The sequence below is a fragment of the Pseudochaenichthys georgianus genome, chromosome 22 (assembly GCF_902827115.2).
Source record: "Pseudochaenichthys georgianus chromosome 22, fPseGeo1.2, whole genome shotgun sequence".
NCBI classification, from domain to species: domain Eukaryota; kingdom Metazoa; phylum Chordata; class Actinopteri; order Perciformes; family Channichthyidae; genus Pseudochaenichthys; species Pseudochaenichthys georgianus.
Genome location: NC_047524.1, coordinates 34,717,019 through 34,736,290, shown reverse-complemented (window position 1 = coordinate 34,736,290; position 19,272 = coordinate 34,717,019). Strand labels below are relative to the sequence as shown.

At 43.7% G+C, this 19,272-nt stretch overlaps 1 protein-coding gene across 1 annotated transcript in view; it reads left to right on the top strand.

The window, feature by feature from the left end:
• The window catches only part of nrxn3a (neurexin 3a), a 280,401-nt gene that overhangs the window by 108,055 nt on the left and 153,074 nt on the right, over nt 1-19,272 (top strand). The window contains exon 3 of the mRNA XM_071207179.1: nt 17,889-18,190. Coding sequence (XP_071063280.1) covers nt 17,889-18,190 — 302 coding nt within the window. The remainder of the gene's footprint in view (nt 1-17,888; nt 18,191-19,272) is intronic.

The following is a 19,272-nucleotide window of genomic DNA, read 5'->3' as shown; positions in this document are numbered from 1 at the left end:
CGCTTGCAAGAGCCGCCATGTTGGATGGATTTTTCTCGATTCGTCGCAACGTAATGACGTCAGACGCTGCGTGACTGTTCACTCAGAAGTTTTAATTCAAATTTTAATATTCCCTCATAAACTATGATTCACATAAAATGAAACAGCACTTTTCGTTAAAAGAACGTATACGTTTATTGTTCGGTTGACTTGATATTTGGTTTTTATTGCAGTAGCCATAATACTTATGAGTTAGTAGTACTGTTGGGGTTTACAGTGTCTTATATTTTCAAACCAGTAGGTGAATCCTGGCAAAGTGCAAGTAAATGTGACTGCCAGGGCACGGCCCTTCATCAGCTCCTTCTTTGTGTTACAGAAACATAAAATGGGCAACTTGTGCTAAATGATTAGCAACTGACAAAAGCGGATGACCAAACTAAATCCAGCAGAATACAATCTTACTCTGTGAACATGACTCTACCATTTATTCTTTCATTACTTTAGTTATAATTGTCAATTGATACACCAGACGCAATAGTAAATCTGGCTCTGAATTTAAAAATGTATTTTTACACCAAAAAGGACACTTACAGTGCACTACTCTGTATACTGTAGGTATGACGGGACTACGGATGGAAATCAGCTCAAAGCTAAAATCCGGCTCATTTACATTTGAAAGCATTATTCTGTTAAAATGTTCATTAATGTGCACTGTCCCGGTTCAAATAAACGATTAAATGAAAAATGACATGAGTTACGATATACTTGTAATATCCAATAAGCAAGCACAGGCATATTGAACATTGACAGCATTAATGGATATTTGTCTTTCAGCAGTTAGTGATACTTACCAGACGTTTGGTCTGTTTGTCTAAAAGTCTTACACACTCTCCTCACACACCGCCATTGCTTCCCCATCACCTTTGCTATCATGATGAACCTGTAATTGAAATTATGAGGGAATTAATGAAAAACTCCTCATACCAGAAGATGAAAAATGATCTGGCAAATTCAAATTAACTGGTTATGAAATTGCTTCTAGAGGACAGCGTCTGTGTGACCTGTAGCTCTGACAAAAAGGAACAGTTTCAGTCTGAGGAAAGAGACAGACAGGGAGCAGCAGAGAATCAGAAAGCTCATAAATGGATACTCTTGTCATGTATGTGTTTTCCTTCTTCGTGTGTATTAGTTTTTGATTGCACTACTGCACATCTAAGTTGACATTATGCAGAATAAAATAAAAATTGATGTTCAAATAACCATATATTTGACCTCACACAGTCAATGTAGATATTGGGAGACAGGAAATATATTTGTACATGGGAAATCAAAAGATTCTGAGGATTCTGATGATACAGCGCTGATATCTCTGTTAAATAACTCGGAGCACCCTGGGCTGCACCAACATAAACAACGTGGTTGAATGAACTGATAATTATGATATTGATGATAGGAATCAGATTCACACATAGAACACAAAGGAAATTGTATTTGGTTCAGCATCTTACTTTCATAAAGTCCCTATTGGTATCCATATTGAAAATATCAAGCAGGTACTTTCAAATATATACTACACCATCTGCTATTATGGAAAAACAACATTCCTTAAAGCTCACCTATTATGCTATATTTGACCAATATATTATAGGACCATAGCTATACAAAACATGTCTCTGAAGTGTTTTGCTCAAAATATCAAACAGATCACCCTTTGTAGCATGCCTCATACCCCTCTATTTCAGCCCTGTTACTAAAGTGCTGATTCTGGGTCTGGTCCTTTAAATGCAACCCGAGCTGCTGCTGGCCACGCCCCTTTGGAGCGTACATATGCAAGCAGTGAGCTCTGTGAAGAGAAGGCTGTCTACCAGCAGAAACTCAGCTAAACGCTGCCATGGTTAAACGCCATATTATGTTCCAAACCACATCAAGGATTATTTCTGAAACAGTATGGAGCTCAAACGCTTTCTCTCTTGGGGGTTTACCACAAGAACAGTACCTTTTATATCCGGCTTCTTTGCATATATTCTCTCCAGTACAGGTTAGCTCTGAGTGTTAGCGATGCTTGCTAATGTAAACACAGACCATATTACTTCCAAAACACGTTGCGCATTGTTTCTGATACAGAAACGTTGGGCGGGACGTTGCCAGGAGTTCAACGTAAAGCCAGCCCACATTTTAGTAATGTCATCATGACGCAGCAAATCTGGATCAGCTCCGTTGTTCCCCCGTTTTTAGAGATGTGGGTAAGGAGGAAAAGAGAGAGGGTTTTATTTTCTGACACTTTATGAGTCTCCTTACACACCGGGGACACATATTTACATATAAAAGACATCAAAAAGTGCATTTTGCATGATAGGGGACCTTTAAGTCTTTCAGGGCAAGTCATCAAATTATTCAATGGTGTTGTCTCACGGAGGAATGTTTTTTTCTGTTTTTTTTGGCCACTGCTGACTTTTAATTGACTGGACTTCTTCGTGAGGACTGATATGACTGCACATGGTCCCTTGATCAGAGCGTCCTCGGTTTGCTATCCATAGCAACGGACTGCTAGCTACAGTAGAAGAAAAAAAAACAGCCTTGCATATATATTCTTGCTTTTGCAAAGCATTTCTTAAACATGTCCAAACTGGGTCAGAGAGCATTTTACTTTTGAGAGTTTGAGATCATGGAACATTTTGATGTCACAAGCAGCCATTACCGTAAGTGCTGCTGTTCTCCCTCGATTTCTCGTTGCTGCATAGACACAAACTAAATGCACAATATGAATTACAAGGATGCTTTGTTATAGTGTCACATTTGTTGTTAATTTCCTTTTCTTTCTGTGGGCCAGACTTTTTTGAAAATGTTTCATAATAGAGACACAATAGCCAATTCACAAACGTATTCAGTCAGCCATGCAGAAATCTGCAGGGAAATCCACACACCATAAATCACAATGTCACTTACTAATGTAAGAGCCAATGACATATTTATTGCAGATTCATATTCCCACTACAACCATTAGCTCGGTGCCACTGAGGCCCGTCGCCATATTAATGATTTACAAAACACTCCATATTATTCATTTGCCAGAGCTTTTTTAATAATGTACGATACACATACACTCACAGCCACTTATCTTGTCAAAGTTGAAACGAACACACCTGCTTTAACTTTTATTTTATTTGAGCTGCTTTATATATATAAAGTAGGTATAAGCTAACCGTGAAGCTGTCTGACAAGACATTGAGAAATATCAACTATACATTTATTATGAAATATTTATTGCATCACAGTGACATTTTGAATATAACTGTGCTGGTGATTTAGCTCTGGCTGAGTTCTCTAAGAATGCTCTTGATCTTGATAGATCACTGATACACTGAACAAAAACGCAACACTTTTTGTTCCCATTTTTCATGAGCTGAAATCAAAGATCTAAGACTTTTTCCATGTACACAAAAAGCCTATTGCTCTCAAATATTGTTCACAAATGTGTCTAAATCTGTGTTAGTGAGTACTTCTCCATCCACTTCACAGGTGAGGCATATCAAGATGCTGATCAGACAACATTAGAGGGGGCGTGCAATTGGCATGCTGACTGCAGCAATGTCCACCAGAGCTGTTGCCTGTGAATTGAATGTTCATTTCTCTACCATAAGCCGCCTCCAAAGGTGTATCCAAACATGTGGCAGTGCATCACCGGCCTTAGAACCGCACTTTATTTGCTACATTGAACGTGCATCTTCTCCTTACCCTCCAAATATAAGGGAGATTTACTGCAGCAATAACTTTTCCTGATGCCACTTCTCCTTCTGACATTTTTATGGATGACCCTTTGCAGGACTTATCCAAGCTCATTCATCAAAGGTAGGCTCTGAATGTAATGGCTTTTGGATGCCATTAAAACCAATATCGGCTGATAATAATCTCCTCACTTCATTCTCATTTCACTCTTAAATAAGTTATGTTCATCCTCTATTCATTACCATCAGATTTGAAAATGAGCAAATTGGTTCCACTGCCTGTTTTCAAAGCTCGGATAGGTGCAATGATAACTGATACTTGTCAATGTCTCTAGGTAGGTATGTACATTTAGCCCTGTAAATACGAGGTCGTTTTGTGTTATCTGTTGTCAGTGGCATTTCTACATGTACAAAAGTGGTGGGGCACAAAAAACTCAGATGTCTATATATAAGCTTCTGCAGAGAGGTTCATGGCTGGTGAGGCTCTGGCACTGACTCTTTGTTAAGAATGTCACAAGGCTCAGGACCCAAATGCACAACACCAGAAACAGATCAGAATTAACAAGGTCTTTTAATTAAGGTCAAACACAAAACGCTCACTTGGAGGATCAAAAACATCTACATGACTATCAAAAATATACTTCACACGATCAAGGGATGACTGGCAGGCTTGACGAGACAAGACGAACTGACACAAGACAAAGGGAGACGCAGACTATATATACACACTAGGTAAGGAGACACAGGTGGCAACAATTAAGGGAGGGGCTGACAATCACACTGGTGGGAAAAACACACCAGGACAGGAATGCCCTGAAACGAGAGGGAAAGGTTACTATAAAATAAAACAGGAAATCACAAGACAAGGCAAAAGACAAAAGGACTGAACTAAATAAATTAACTTAACACAACTGTCTAGACACCACAGTACCCCCTCCTTTACAGACGGCTCCGGACGGCCCAGCGAGTTCAGGATGGCTTTTGTAAAAATCCTTTATCAGGTTCTGGTCCACAATGAAGCTAGACGGGATCCATTCCCATTCCCATCCATTGGGCGGTGGTGGTGAAGTCGATAGGGTCTTGGCTTGGGAACTGGAAGGTCACCAGTTCAAGTCCCGGCAAGACCAAGTGCTACCGAGGTGTCCCTGAGCAAGTTCCCCACACTGCTCCCCAGGGCGCCGTTCAAAATGGCAGCACACTGCTCCTAACACTAGGATGGGTCAAATGCAGAGAAATAATTTCCCCACGAGGGATTAATAAAAGTCCATCCATCTTCCCGCTCTTCCGGTCCATAACCCTCCCAGTCCACTAAAAACTGCTGACCCCTTCCTCGTGTTCTGACCTTCAGCAGACGCTTGACAGTGTAGACTAGACCTCCATCAATGAGCCTGGGAGGAGGGGGGGGCTTGGAAGCCCCGTCTTTTAGTGAGCAAGCGGCCATCAGGTGTCCACGATGCCCGCAGTAGAAACACAGGCCCTGGCGGAAGCGCCGTTCCCGCTCCTCCAGTGAAAGTCTTGCTCGGCCAAGTTGCATGGGTTCCTCTGATGTGGTGGATGGCGTTGTCAAAGGAGGCTTGATCCAGACCCCTGGAAACTAATCCTCCCCCATCCGGATGCCACGAGGAGGCCCCCTGGAGCTTGGTGAACGAACTGCAGGATGTTCTCTTTCTTTTTGTCTATCCCAGAGTCTATTATCTATTCGTATAGCCAGAGCAATCACAGAGTCTAAATCTTCTGGAAGATCTAATGGGACTAAGTGATCTTTGACAAGGCCTGAAAGTCCATTTACAAAGGCGTCCAGCAAGGCCAGATCATTCCAGCCACTGTCTGCTGCTATTGTCCTAAACTCTATGGCATAATCAGACACTCTTTGATTTCTTTGCTTGAGTTGGACTAGAGCTTTAGCCGCTTCTCTCCCTGGTGCTGTACGATCAAAAATCTTTTCAAGGGAATCAGTAAACAGTCCAAGTGATCTGCAAAGGGGAGAGTCTCTAGCCCATTCTGCTGTAGCCCACGCTGCTGCTCTACCAGTCAAGTGTGTTATCATGAAGGCTATACTAGACTGGTCTGTTGGAAAAGCAGAAGGCTGATGTTGATAATGCAGGTCGCATTGGACTAAAAAAGGACGACAGTCACCTGAGTCACCGGAGAATTTCTCTGGAGATGCGAGACGAGAGCATGAAGAAGGAGTAGGTCCTTGGATCACAGCCTCAGGCAGGGGTGCAGCCGCGGAAACAGTTTGAGATCCAGCTTCCAGGTGGGCAAGGACACGAACAAGCTGATCTGCCAGGTGGTTTACTTGGCTGTTCACAGATGTTTGGAAGCTTTCTTGACGACCACTCAAGTCTCTCACTCCCTGGTCAATTGATTTCAGCTGGTTGTCATGCTGAGACAAAAGCGTGCCTTGTGAGCGCAGAGCTGCTCTGAACCTGTCTGGGTCGGCTGGGTCCATTCTTTGGTCAGTTCGTACTGTTAAGAATATCACGAGGCTCAGGACCCAAATGCACAACACCAGAAACAGATCAGAATTAACAAGGTCTTTTAATTAAGGTCAAACACAAAACGCTCACTTGGAGGATCAAAAACTCTAAACCAAAAAACATCTACATGACTATCAAAAATATACTTCACACGATCAAGGGATGACTGGCAGGCTTGACGAGACAAGACGAACTGACACAAGACAAAGGGAGACGCAGACTATATATACACACTAGGTAAGGGGACACAGGTGGCAACAATTAAGGGAGGGGCTGACAATCACACTGGTGGGAAAAACACACCAGGACAGGAATGCTCTGAAACGAGAGGGAAAGGTTACTACAAAATAAAACAGGAAATCACAAGACAAGGCAAAAGACAAAAGGACTGAACTAAATAAATTAACTTAACACAACTGTCTAGACACCACACTCTTCAGGTTTACACATATATTAAATCAAAATATAATATTATTTTCAAAAGCTTTTTTTGTCTGATGCTTCAATTACTTTTAAACAGACAGTTCAACAAAAGGATACCCAAAAAAAAATGTAATTTTATCATTTAAATATTCAATTGTTCTCTCTTAGTAAGATCCCATTTTCAATAAAATTGCAGTCTAACCTTGACTTGAAGATTAAGTCCATTTGTCTATCCTTCTGGACACAAATCTCTATTACTTTTTTGTAAAAGTCCTCCTTATCTTCTTGTAGTTTAAAAAGTCTATCATAAATCTAATCTAATCAATAGATTTTTGATTCGAAAATGATAAAAGTAGGGTAGACATGTGGATATTATCCGGCTGAACAAAACGTACATTTATCTAACAGCTACGTTTCCCACAGATCTTATTTTGAGCTATTTTCTAAAATCCTATGGAGAAATCTCGTTGCTTTTTTGTGGAGGGAAGCCATGCGCAGTTTACTTCCTGGTTTTAGGACGCCTCACTGCAGCTCTCTCTCCTCCTCTTCACACACCACACTTTGCCTGCCTGAATGCGCGTGCAAGCCCACCGTATAGAAGGCGGCCTCGCCTCCTGACTGTCATCCTTTTCTCTTCAGCGAGCAGGATAAAACAACTGAGCAACGTAAACGTGAAAGAAAGAGAAATAAACTTAAATCATGGACTCACCACTCCTTGAGCCCCGGCCCTGTCCTACATGCACTGGCTTAATCGCAGGTGCCGATCCCCACCACCTCTGTTTTGAGTGTCTGGGGCCTGACCACGCCGCGGACGGCCTAACCCAGTCTCTGTCCTGCAATGCCTTCCGTATGCTCCCACGGCTCAGCTAGGGCTGGGCGATTTGGCCTAAAAATAAAATCTCGATTTTTTTTTCTAACTAATGGACAATTTTCGATTTAAACCTCGATTTTTTTCTGTTTTTTTCTAAACAAACCAGACCAAGGCAACATTTCAATACATATTTTCTTTATTAACACAATAAAAATAAATGAGATTACCAAGTAGTCTATGTGAACAAATCAGTTGTTCAAGAATAAATAAAATAAAAACAGCACCACGGCACTTTTTAAAGATTTTTTTTAAATCAAACGGAAAAAAAAATCTCTTGTAGGCCATCCCTGAAAAAACTTGTAAAATGAAATACAACAAATAATAAATAATGATATAGAAATGAATAATACAAAAATACCCTCAAACAAAATAACATCCCTTTAACTTTCTAGGAAGTTGTCTTTCTACAGACCTTACACAGAACAGTTGTTTGTTCTATGTATGACCCCTTGTACCCGAACCACTTCCATACAACTGAAGTAGCACCTTTTTTAGGAATGAGTTCTTCATCTGTGGACATTTTTATGGTACGTCTGTCGGTGAAGCGGTGAATGTGATTGTAGTAGGCTATGTGACTACCCGATCTGCAGCTCTGCACATGTGCACAGTGTTATAAATTAAAATCAATGTTTTTGATGGCATACAGTACCATAAACCTACCGTCAGTTTAAATGCTGTTTTATACTGAAAAACCAGAAGTTCTCGTGCGCAGTTGTTAAGCTTTTATTCTGAAAATCCTTCATCTCCGGTTAGCATTTAGCATGTGGCTAATATACCATTTACTATAGAGGTGAATTTAGTAGCGATATGACACGGAGTGTTGCACACCAACACCTACTGATTTCAACACTACAACTATAGACGTCGAGATATTATTATTGCTGAATATTAAATGAAGGTACAGTTTATTTGAATACGTTTGTTTACAGACGTGGGTAGCATGAGACAACAACCGGAACTACCAGAAATGAAACCAGCCGTGAAGTTTTTCCTGTATTGAGTATTGATTACAGTGTTCAAAACCATATTAAATGAAAAGTCATGAAAGAGATAAGGAGGAGAAAAGGCGTGTTTAGTTATATATGTAATGTACAATGTCTGAGTCCTCTGTTATGCTCAACAACGAACACAGCATAACAACAGCAGATCGGGCAGAGCTGCAGATCGGGGAGTCACAGGCAATGTGGCTGAGTTTTGTGCGCGTTCTGGAAAGTGAGAGAGTAAGCTACTACGGAGTCCCTTAAAGAGCCTGTGACACGGTTTTCCTCCATCATCCAAACCCATCAATTTGAGTAAATATTGTCCCCTTGAAAACCGTTACTGAACTGATTTTGGATATTTGTACTTTGATAACCATTAATCTGCCCTTCAATGTTGACCATTTTCTGGATCTTCTCGCGGATTCTTCAAGTCCCGCCAAATGATGGGTGACGTCATTGCGGGCACAGCGCTCCAGCTGCACCGTTCAGGATCCCAGCTTCTGCATGTAAACGCACGATGATGCACACAGCAGCAAGCTCAGACAGCGATGACAGTTTACTTTTGAACGTGTCTGAGAGCTCATATGAGGCTGTAGGATCGGTTTATGTTGTATCTGTTAGAAGTTTAGGAATGAGGTGCGTCAATATGGGCGATCATATGGTCATGTAGCCAGTGGTGGAATGGGACTAAAAATCATCCCGGGACTCTCGACCGGCCCACTTCGGTACCACTAGTAAATTGTCAACGGGGGGAGTGGAGGATGTCAGGGGCGGCGGGTGCTGTAGATAGTAAATGTAAATATGTAAATATTTGTGTCACTGCATCCTGGTAAAATACAAATATAATGTATAATGTCTGTGTCTTTGACCTTAGCGCTGCTAGCCACCTGTGCCCTGTACTACGAAGCCAGTTCAACAGACCCTGGATATGTTTGAGTAACAAACAAACTAACAACAACAAACTAACAAACGAGATCTCGCTAAGCGGTCCTACGACGCTGGTTATCAACTCGGTAAATCAAGCCAGGGTTTCTCTCTCCAGCTGAGAGCGCGTTCACGTCTAAGACACGAGTGGATCTGACTTTAATTACATTTGTCTCGAGTGTTTCGTCAACATAATGTGTTGCTTAAAATAATACTTCTGCATACAGTATGTGACACTGTAAGTGTTGCACGGTCAGATACGGCTGGAGAAGCTGACTCAGATAAGGAAATATATGATATATTATGATATTATATGATCGATGATCTGATTGATGATGTAATATGAATGATAAGTGCGACACGTCGGCGTCTTCTCTGCATACGGCAGTTTAAACTGTATTTCCTTTATCCTGTAATATGACTTGAGAGATTTAAACTCCGCACACTGAGTTGATCTCTTTTCTATAGACGCCGGAGGCGGGCAGCGTCAGGTAAAATAAGTTATTTAGCCTTCTCAAACCTGAGCCTCACGCGCCGCCTATGGGGGATGTGCTAGTGACTTATCCGACCGGCCCACTTCGGTACCGGCCCATCGCGATTTGTCCCGATGGCCAGTCCGCCACTGCACCCAGCCCACGTAAACTGTCAACGGGGGGAGCCTCGCTGCGGGGAAACGGTGGACCTAGTGTCCCGATCGGAGTGGGAATAATAATAATAATCCGTGCATTTTATCCATTAATTTCCCCAACATTGTGGTAAAAAAAAAACACACGTTTAATCCATGTTGGTGTACTACAACTACAAAAAGCATCGGCTTGTTTTCTCATCAGGAAATGCAGACCGGCTCAAACAAACGATTTTTAATCATCATTCTCACGATCATTTAATGTATCCTATGTTCGCCGAATTGACATGAAAGCACTAATAAATGTAGTTTCATCCACTTGAGTTTACAACTACAAAAATAATCGATTTGTTTTTATATCACATCCGACGGGAGGAAATTCAGCAGCTCTCACTCCCGATTTGTAATCCTAATGTAATCATTATCTTCACCACGATCATTTATGTTTATGTCGCCGAATTGACATGAAAGCACTGACAAATATGAATATACTGTAGTCAACTTCATTACAACGTTATTAACGTGCCTAAACTCAGTAATTCACAATTTCTACGCATGACAACACACTTTGTCCGTGTTTGGCTCTCGAAGCGTTCCCGCATTGACGTCACTTCCAGCTTCCCCCAAAACTTCAAAATGAGTCGAAGGAATTTCCCCGCGATGTTCGAAATTATTGATATTTAACGGAACGGTATCGCTTTTTCTTTTTTAAACTGACGGTTCGAGATTACAAGTAGCCCAATATTTCATTGCACAACAGTTGTTGGGATGCTGTCACAGGCTCTTTAAAGCAAAACACATCTGCAGAGTCTAGAAATGTTTTAAAATTGCGATTTTTCGGTTCAGCCATTTCACAAACCGTAGGAAAGTAAAAATGCAAATTAATCGTGAAAACCGAAAAAATCGGCCAGCCCTATGCTCAGCCGCCGGCACCGTCTGGAGCACTTCCAGGCTTATAATGTCCGGCCGGAGGACGCGGAGATGGTGGAAATGGAGGAACAGGATGTGGCCGGGGAGGTGCCGTTCGTTTTCGCAATTCCGGCGGGCCAGGCGGCCCTGTTTCTCGAGGAGGAAGACGACTAGGACTCTTCAATGTCTGGTGCTTCCAGGTCCCTCATCCAGGAGGGTTCACCGCACAGGTCTGCACGTCAAGACTTCCCCTTGGTGATGGCCATGGCAGCGGAGCGTGTAGAGCTACCTCTCCCCCCACCACTGCCACCGAAGCCGGTGAGCCGCCTCCGTCAGGGGTTCTATGGCCCGGTTCGTCCGGCGCAGCTGGCCTTCGTTACGCCCCCGTTGCCAGATATCTGGCAGTATGTGGAGGCGACGTGGTGGGTATGGCGGGAATCCTTAGGGTGCAGGGCCGCACGGACACAGCGTGTCCCGTCGTGCCCCCCCTAGATGAGAGCCTGGCGGCCCATCTGCTTCCACAGGCAGCTGGATGGGCGGAGGGGAAGAAGCCTCTGCCCCCGCTGCCTCGTGACCGGGAAATACTGGAATATTTGGACAAAATATTCCGGCTCGGAATGCAGATGGCAGCAGCGGCCAATCATTTCGGTGTGTTGGGCGTCTCGTTGATCACCCCTCAGCAGGACGCCCCAGCCCTCCTGCCTCAGGACGGGAGCGATTATTTGGACTGCTGTATTGGTCAGATGAACAATCTGATCCATGGTGTAGCCGCCGCAGCTGGCCGTGTGATGTCCCTGGCCACAGTGGCGTCACGTCACGTGTGGTTGAGACTCACCGCGCTTTCCAGGAAGGATCACGATGATCTCCTGGGCAGTGGCGGCTCTAGACCGATTTGACTGGGGGGGGCCACTGGGGGGCCAGTTATTTTCTGAGGGGGGCACAATAAATGCAGGACGAAAAAGAGAACTAGACAGTATGAAGTAATTGCGCATAAGAAAACAATGCAATACAGTTATTGGTATTTGTTTCAGTACACTTATTTATTTCAGATAGATCTTATAGTTTTTACTGTTAGCTTCAGCTTAAGTTATAGTGCAATGTTTGCACTAACACCATATCTATATAAAAATAAAGGCAATGAACAGTTACATCTCTACTTTACATAAGGGTGTCTGCACAATCTCACATTACAGCAACAAAATCCTGCTGTTTTTGGCAAACCGAGTACCAGAAAATATACATTTAAAAATGGTTAGGGGGCCACAGGGGGTCAGAGGTCAGTGTTAGGGGGGGCACTGCCCCCCCCTAGAACCGCCCCTGCTCCTGAGGGCCCCCGTATCCACGGAGGGGCTCTTTGGATCGATCACCTCGGTCACACAGCGCTTCAGTCGCTTGGAGGAAGAGAGGGTGCAGCTCAGCCGCATGCTGTCGCTGGCTCTTCCTCGGGCTCCTCCTCAGGGGAGAGAGCTCGGCCCTACGGTGGTAAGGAGAGCGAGGCCCCGGTACAGAACCCCCACGGCTCCCGTTGCCCCCTCTACCTCCTCGGCTCGTCCCGCGGAACCGGCTCAATACCGGCACTCGCCGGGACGGACTGTCCGACCTCGACAGGCTTCTACTCCGGCTCCACCTCAGCAGAGGGCTTCTGGGTGGGGTTTACCGTCCTCCCGGAGCTGACTGGCGGTGGGAGGAAGCGTCCCGGCGGAGAGAGTGACTTTCTCCACCCAGGACGCGAGGGCGAATCCCGCCTCCTCCCTCTTTGATGCAAAGATTGTGACTTTGTCACTTTCAATAAAAATGATTGCATTAATCCCAGTCTAAGTGTAATTTCTCTCCACAATTCCACACTTCCTCATAATGTTAACCGTAGTGATTCTCCACTCGCTGCCCCAGTTGTAACTCCAGTAAAGGAAGCAGCTAGTGGGCATGCGCATGTGAGGGTAATACATCGCAGGAAATGCTATTAAAGCGCTATGCGGGTACAGGGACATTATGGCTGGCGTGTTATTTTCAGGAGACACACCGCATCTAGCGTAAAAACTCAGATTAATGAATTTTACCGTCTGGGTGAAGACTGCATTATGGCGGAGCCCGCGCTCCCACGAGAGTGCGCAGCGGTGCGTTCAAGGACCTCAATAGAAAATTGGCCCTTTCTGTGTCAGCCCCCCATGGGCCGAACTTCCTTTCATGGGGAGTTTGGCGGCGGAGTGGGCCACCAGGGAATACCGCAGCTTCCTAGCTGTGGCTCCACGGCTGATTGCTTGTCCCCTAACACAGTGTTATGTGGAATGGAAGCTCAGCTGTGTATTAACAAAGTGGATGGACAGGACACTGTAACGGGGTTACTCACTCCAGTTTTGCAGCGTCCCTCTTCCATTCAACGGCATAAGAGAAGCAAATCTATCATCCCAGGAGGAGATAGGTTTCCTTTCGGCAGAGATTCAGGCCCTGTTGCAAAAACAGGCGGTGTCTGTTTTGTACCCTCAGCACTGGTTCCCAAGAAGACAGGGGAATTCAGACCCATTCTAGATCTCCGCAGCCTGAATAAGCATATTGCCTGCAAAATTCCATTATGTTAACGATACAACAGTTATTGGAACTAGTGCAGCCGGGCGATTGGTTCACAACCATCGACCTGAAGGATGCTTACTTTCATGTTGAAATTGCTCCAGAGCACAGAAAGTATTTGCGTTTTGCCTTCCAGGGGATAGCCTACAAGTACAACAGACTACTGTTCGGCTATTCCCTATCCCCACACGTTCAGCAAATGTGTGGCCACAGCACTTCAGCCGCTTCGCGGCCATGGCATGAGGGTTTTCTTTTATCTGGACGGCCTCATAGTCATGGCCAGGTCCAGGGAATCGGCAATGTTTCACACAGCCCAATTGATCCTACACTTAAAGGAGACATGTCATGCTTTTCCGGTTATTACCCGTCCCCTTGTGTGTTATGAAGGTTTTTCTGCATGTAAACGGTGTGCAGAGTCTCAAACCCTCAAAGTACACCCTGTAGCGAGTACAACTCTAACACAGAAAATACCTCCCCAAAACGCCTCGTTGGAGATACGCCATTGTCCATTTGATTTTTCCGGGTACGGCATGATGTCAACCCGTACCCGGAACAAAATGAACCAATCCACGGAGCCGTTACGTTAAGCCCCCGCTGATTGGTCCAAATTGACCAATCCACGGACTTCCTCACACACTCAGTGCATGCAGCTCAGCTGATTTCTCCTCCCTGGCTGCAGGCTGATAACAGACAGTTGGGATCGCGGCGAAATTCTCTCTGCAGACCCATTCATCAGCGTTTATCAACCTTTTTCTTACTCAATATCAAGCCACACTTATTGCTTTTACTTCGGCTGTGACTTTGTGTGTGCTCAGGGTGAGTTTGGCTGTGTTTCGTTGTGTGTCGCACATGACATGTCTCCTTTAACAAAGTTGGATTTTGCGGTCAATTGGAAGAAGAGCAGTCCCATACCTCACCAACAAGTGCAGTATCTGGGGATGGTGCTCGATGCAGGCAGGCTACGCGCCACCCTGTCAGAGAGCAGACAGGCATCCCTGCTTCGGGCAGTTTGCAGACTGCGTCAGGGGGCAACGGTGACAATTTTGACCATCATGCAGACTCTGGGTCTCATGGCAGCTGCTCAATTTGTAGTGCCGCTGGGGTTGCTGCATATGTGTCGCCTGGAGAGGTGACCCCCCCCCCCCCTCGGTATAATGCACTTATGTTTTCCCATGCTCCTTAGGGACCCGGGGAACATGGTGTGCAGTAAGCCCCATGCAGGGCGCCTTCCTCACTATTTTCCATGCACACTCTACACGGGGTAAGCGTGTCTGAGTGTGCTCTACCAGCCAAGTAAACTGCGGCCCGACTTCTCCACGGTCACAGCCGGAGGAGAAGAATTTGCGGGGCAGTGGCTGTTAACCAAAAGCTGGTCAGGGGCAGTGTGATAGAGTCCAGTAGAGGACGGAGCCTGTGTACGATATAACGGGGGGTTACGTATTGTAACCCTAGTTATATAAGCACAGATGGAGCCCTCTACTTGGGGCCCTGTCTGTCCTATGCCGTCTGCTGAAGAGGGTGTAGGATGACAGTCAGGAGGCGAGGCCGGCTTATATACGGTGAGCTTGCGCGCGCATTCAAGTAGGCCCGCCCCAGGGGCCGGCTACGTTTATAGATATCTCAGTAGGTGAATGCTCGCATAGTATGGTTAAGAGGTAGTACCCATAGAGTCCAGTAGAGGGCTCCGCCTGTGCTTATATAACTAAGGTTACAATACGTAACCCCCGTTTTGTAGCACATTTAATCATCTAGCTGGCATCCTGCCACCCAAACCTGCCCAGCGATTAGAACACAGCGTATTTACGAATGGAATTCCTCTTTTGCTAGTGTATTCAACGGCTGCTTTGTTAAAAATACATTCCTGTTATTAATAACATATCATTGTCCTATTGGGAGGTGTTTTGTGACTATGAACAACTGCAATGTCTGAATGTAGAAAGGACAGTGACACATGATGCTGGGGTGTTGAAGTGATGTGGAAGCTCTCGTGAAGGACTTAAGCAACGCATCGCTTTGTAGAAGCATATGCCAATTTGTAAGTCTTCAAACCTGTGCAAACCAGTTGCTTACAGTGGAGGCAGAGTGCGACCATGTCACATTTTTTACTCGCAAACAATTATCCCAAATGCTACCACTTTGGACAAGTCCATTAGCAATCACTTTTATATTATAATTTCAAAGGCTCCAGAGAATCACGATAAATGCTTACTGTACCTTCATCACGTTAGAATATTGTGTGTGTTGAGTCTTCTTCAGGAATTGCCTTTGTTGCAGCGCACACCATGGCTGCATCCCCTCGTAGTGTCTCTCTGGCTGATAGATTGTGCTGTGTTGTGGCAACAATTGAGTCAACAGTCGAGTATTTTAAGTTAAACGACATTGCTTTAATTAAAGATGATCTCACAGATAATGACTCCTGACTGGATCATTTGTCTCTGTTATCTCTCAGCTCTGCTGTGTCCTTTTCTCTCTTTTCTCTGCACTTCCTTGTCGGTCTTCTATATTTCCCTGTAAGTAAGATCATGGACACAGTCCTGGCTTCTCTCTGTATCATCACAAGCATAACCACTGTGTCACAAGCCGTCTATTTGACAGCAAATGGCAATTGTTCTGGCAAGATAAGGCCTTTGATGTTTGTAGATGATAGCTATCTGCGGGATCCTTTTACTTCTCCAAGCCTCCATTCCTCTTCGACATGGGTTACATATATCTAGAGGCTCCTATGTTTGGACAGAGGAGCTCTTTTTACAGTGTTAAATGATATGCTAACTATAACTCGATTCATGCTTATTATTACAGACATACTGTACCTATATTCATAAGTGGTCTTGTTTTACCTCAGCATCCTGTCTTCTTTGTCCTTCTAATGTCAATGCAGTAACCTTGACCTTTCATGATTTCATTATAAGGTCAATTGAAAGATTTGGTCTCAGCTATGTTAAATGATAAGATTTAAACATTTTAAACATGAAACGTCAATGACACAAATACGATACAGTAACAGCACCGGCCTCAGAAGCGAATCTGAGCAGATAGACATGCGTATCTGAGCAGATAGACATGCAGTAGGTGTTGTGTTTTCATAATTATCAACACAATAAAATATACACAATAAATATCACAAAAATATGATTGTGAACATATATAAAAAAGATGGATCCAGAGTAGTGTCCATTGGCATCAAACAGCCACTACTTAGGATCCATACTATTACATGTGGCAGTTTGCATGATTACATTTTGACTGGAGACACAAACAGTCAGAGGATGATACCCCCGATGCTGATGATGACGGGCATGCACGGGCCATGAATTCAGAATGATAGAAACAGCAGATAGAAAGACATCGAGAGGAAGAGGAGGAGCTCGGCCCCCCATTAGTCTGAGCTACAGCAGCCAGACTAGTGCTTGGTGCAAGTCAGGCCTGAGTGAGTCCGAACCCATATGTATCCATTAGGTAGTCCAAGCCTACTTTTAACAGTGGAGAGGGGGTCCACCTCCCGAACACCAACAGTGAACTGGCCCCAGAGGAGACTCTTTCTTCCATTCTACTTTTCTGGACTCAGATTATCCTATTTCTGACTGTTAAAGTGTTGCTTATTGATTGTTTTAATTTGCTTGATTGATAGTTATAGTAGGGTATCATCTGCATATCACAATGGGCAAACTGTGTAATTACAACTTCTAAATCTCAACGTACGATATGGGGTCGAATACAAATCCTTGTTCCCATGCTTACATTGTGAGAGAGACGTCCGGTAATCAGTGGATAGTTGTTTTTAAGGTACATCAACTTATTACGAACACTTAAATGGCCCTTGTTGAAATAATTTTGTCCTAAAATGTGTACAATTTGCTAATGGCTGAATCCGGAGTTATTTTCCTAGTCATAGTTAACATGCATCAGATCGACGAGGACCGCGGTCCATTGCGCTCATATCACAAGTTTGGAATGTAATTCATCACTTTTATCATCTCATGAAACATTGATGGGCTGTAAAGCAACTTTAGCACCATTTTATTAAATATAACATGATATTATTTGCAGGCTATTTACTTATATACTGGACAAATGCACACCCTCCTAATATACATACATGGGCACATAACATTTATTTTGTTCATCACGATTATTATATGATGTCCGGTTAAGTTGTCAAACGTGGCCAGTTGGTTTATGTGTCTTAATAATACATCCATTGTTAACCTTTTTGTCAGTTGTAGACCCTCATTTCAATATTGTTGTTTATTTTATGTTGAGAATTCTCAACATAATAACTTATAACTTATTGAATAAACATTCAAATCCCAAGTGTTTATTAAAAAGACATATTGTAGATGTTTCGGGTCTAATTTGAATCTGGCCTGCTGAAAATATACTATTTCCTCTTTGTTCTCCTCACCACAGCGAGGGAAGAGAACGTGGCCACTTTCCGTGGCTCAGAGTACTTCTGCTACGACCTCTCCCAGAACCCCATCCAGAGCAGCAGCGACGAGATAACACTCTCCTTCAAGACGTGGCAGCGCAACGGCCTTATCCTTCACACTGGCAAGTCAGCTGACTACGTCAACCTGGCGCTGAAAGATGGTGCTGTCTCCCTCGTTATCAACCTGGGCTCCGGTGCCTTTGAGGCCATCGTGGAGCCAGTCAACGGGAAGTTCAACGACAACTCATGGCACGATGTCAAAGTGACCCGCAACCTCCGGCAGGTAAGGGGAAGAGATGGATGTGCAAACCTTTTGAATTTGATCTTAATTATGGTGTTGATGATTTATAGCAGTCATGTTTTACATGCTAGCTAGCTGAAAGCTTGCTGTGAGCAAGAAAGAACAGCATGCAGCGTACTCGCTTGATAATTGCCAGTGAGCTTGCTGACTCATCCATTTAGCTGACCATTCTGAAAAAGTCCTCACTGTTCAAATGTTTTAACAATTAGGCAAAGGAGACAAGTTGAACCTGGCTAATAGCTCTGTGTAGATTTACTTTGAATGAACCCCAACAGTTTTTTGTATTATCTTGTTTTTTTAAACATTTTTTATCTTTAAACGTCGCTCATTTTCAGGTCTTAATTTATCTGTCTGTCCTTTTTCATCTCATGGTTTTACATGACTTTTTTCTTTCTCTCTTTCCATTACCTTCCTCCCCTACCTGTCTGAGGGTAATGTTTGTATGAGTTGATGGTGGAGGGCTGTGTCATGCAACTCAAGTCTGCTGCTCAGAGTCGTGTGTTGGACATTAGTCTAATTAGCTCACTACCATGTCAAATAAAGATGAAATCAGAACTATGCATTCACTCGGTCTCACATCATTTAACGCCATATATTTCTATGTATGTACAACATTTATTTGATGCAACAACAAACAAAAAGCAACAATAGATTTAACAGACTCAATAAGGTCAAAACAACATCCAGAGACATACAGAGAGAAAATGTCTGCCGTAGTTTTTTTAAGTAAAGAAATTGCACGATTTCTGGATCCCCTTGATAAACACAACTCACCATACCTTCGCACTTATCAAAAACAAATACACTGGAAACCAAATGGTAGAAGATTAACTTATTTTCATTTCAACAAGCTTTCAATGTTTGACATGAAGGCTCTGGACGTGTGATTTTGCCTACAAACAAAAAATGATGTGATGACAATGACAGATATGCATATTCACAAATGACATACAACAGCTTTTTTTCAAAAGCTACTTCCAAATCCTGGAGCAGTACTGTTATGTTCATCGTTCTTTAAATGATGTGATCCACTGATAGTTCGGGCGCAGAACACAGACTCATGA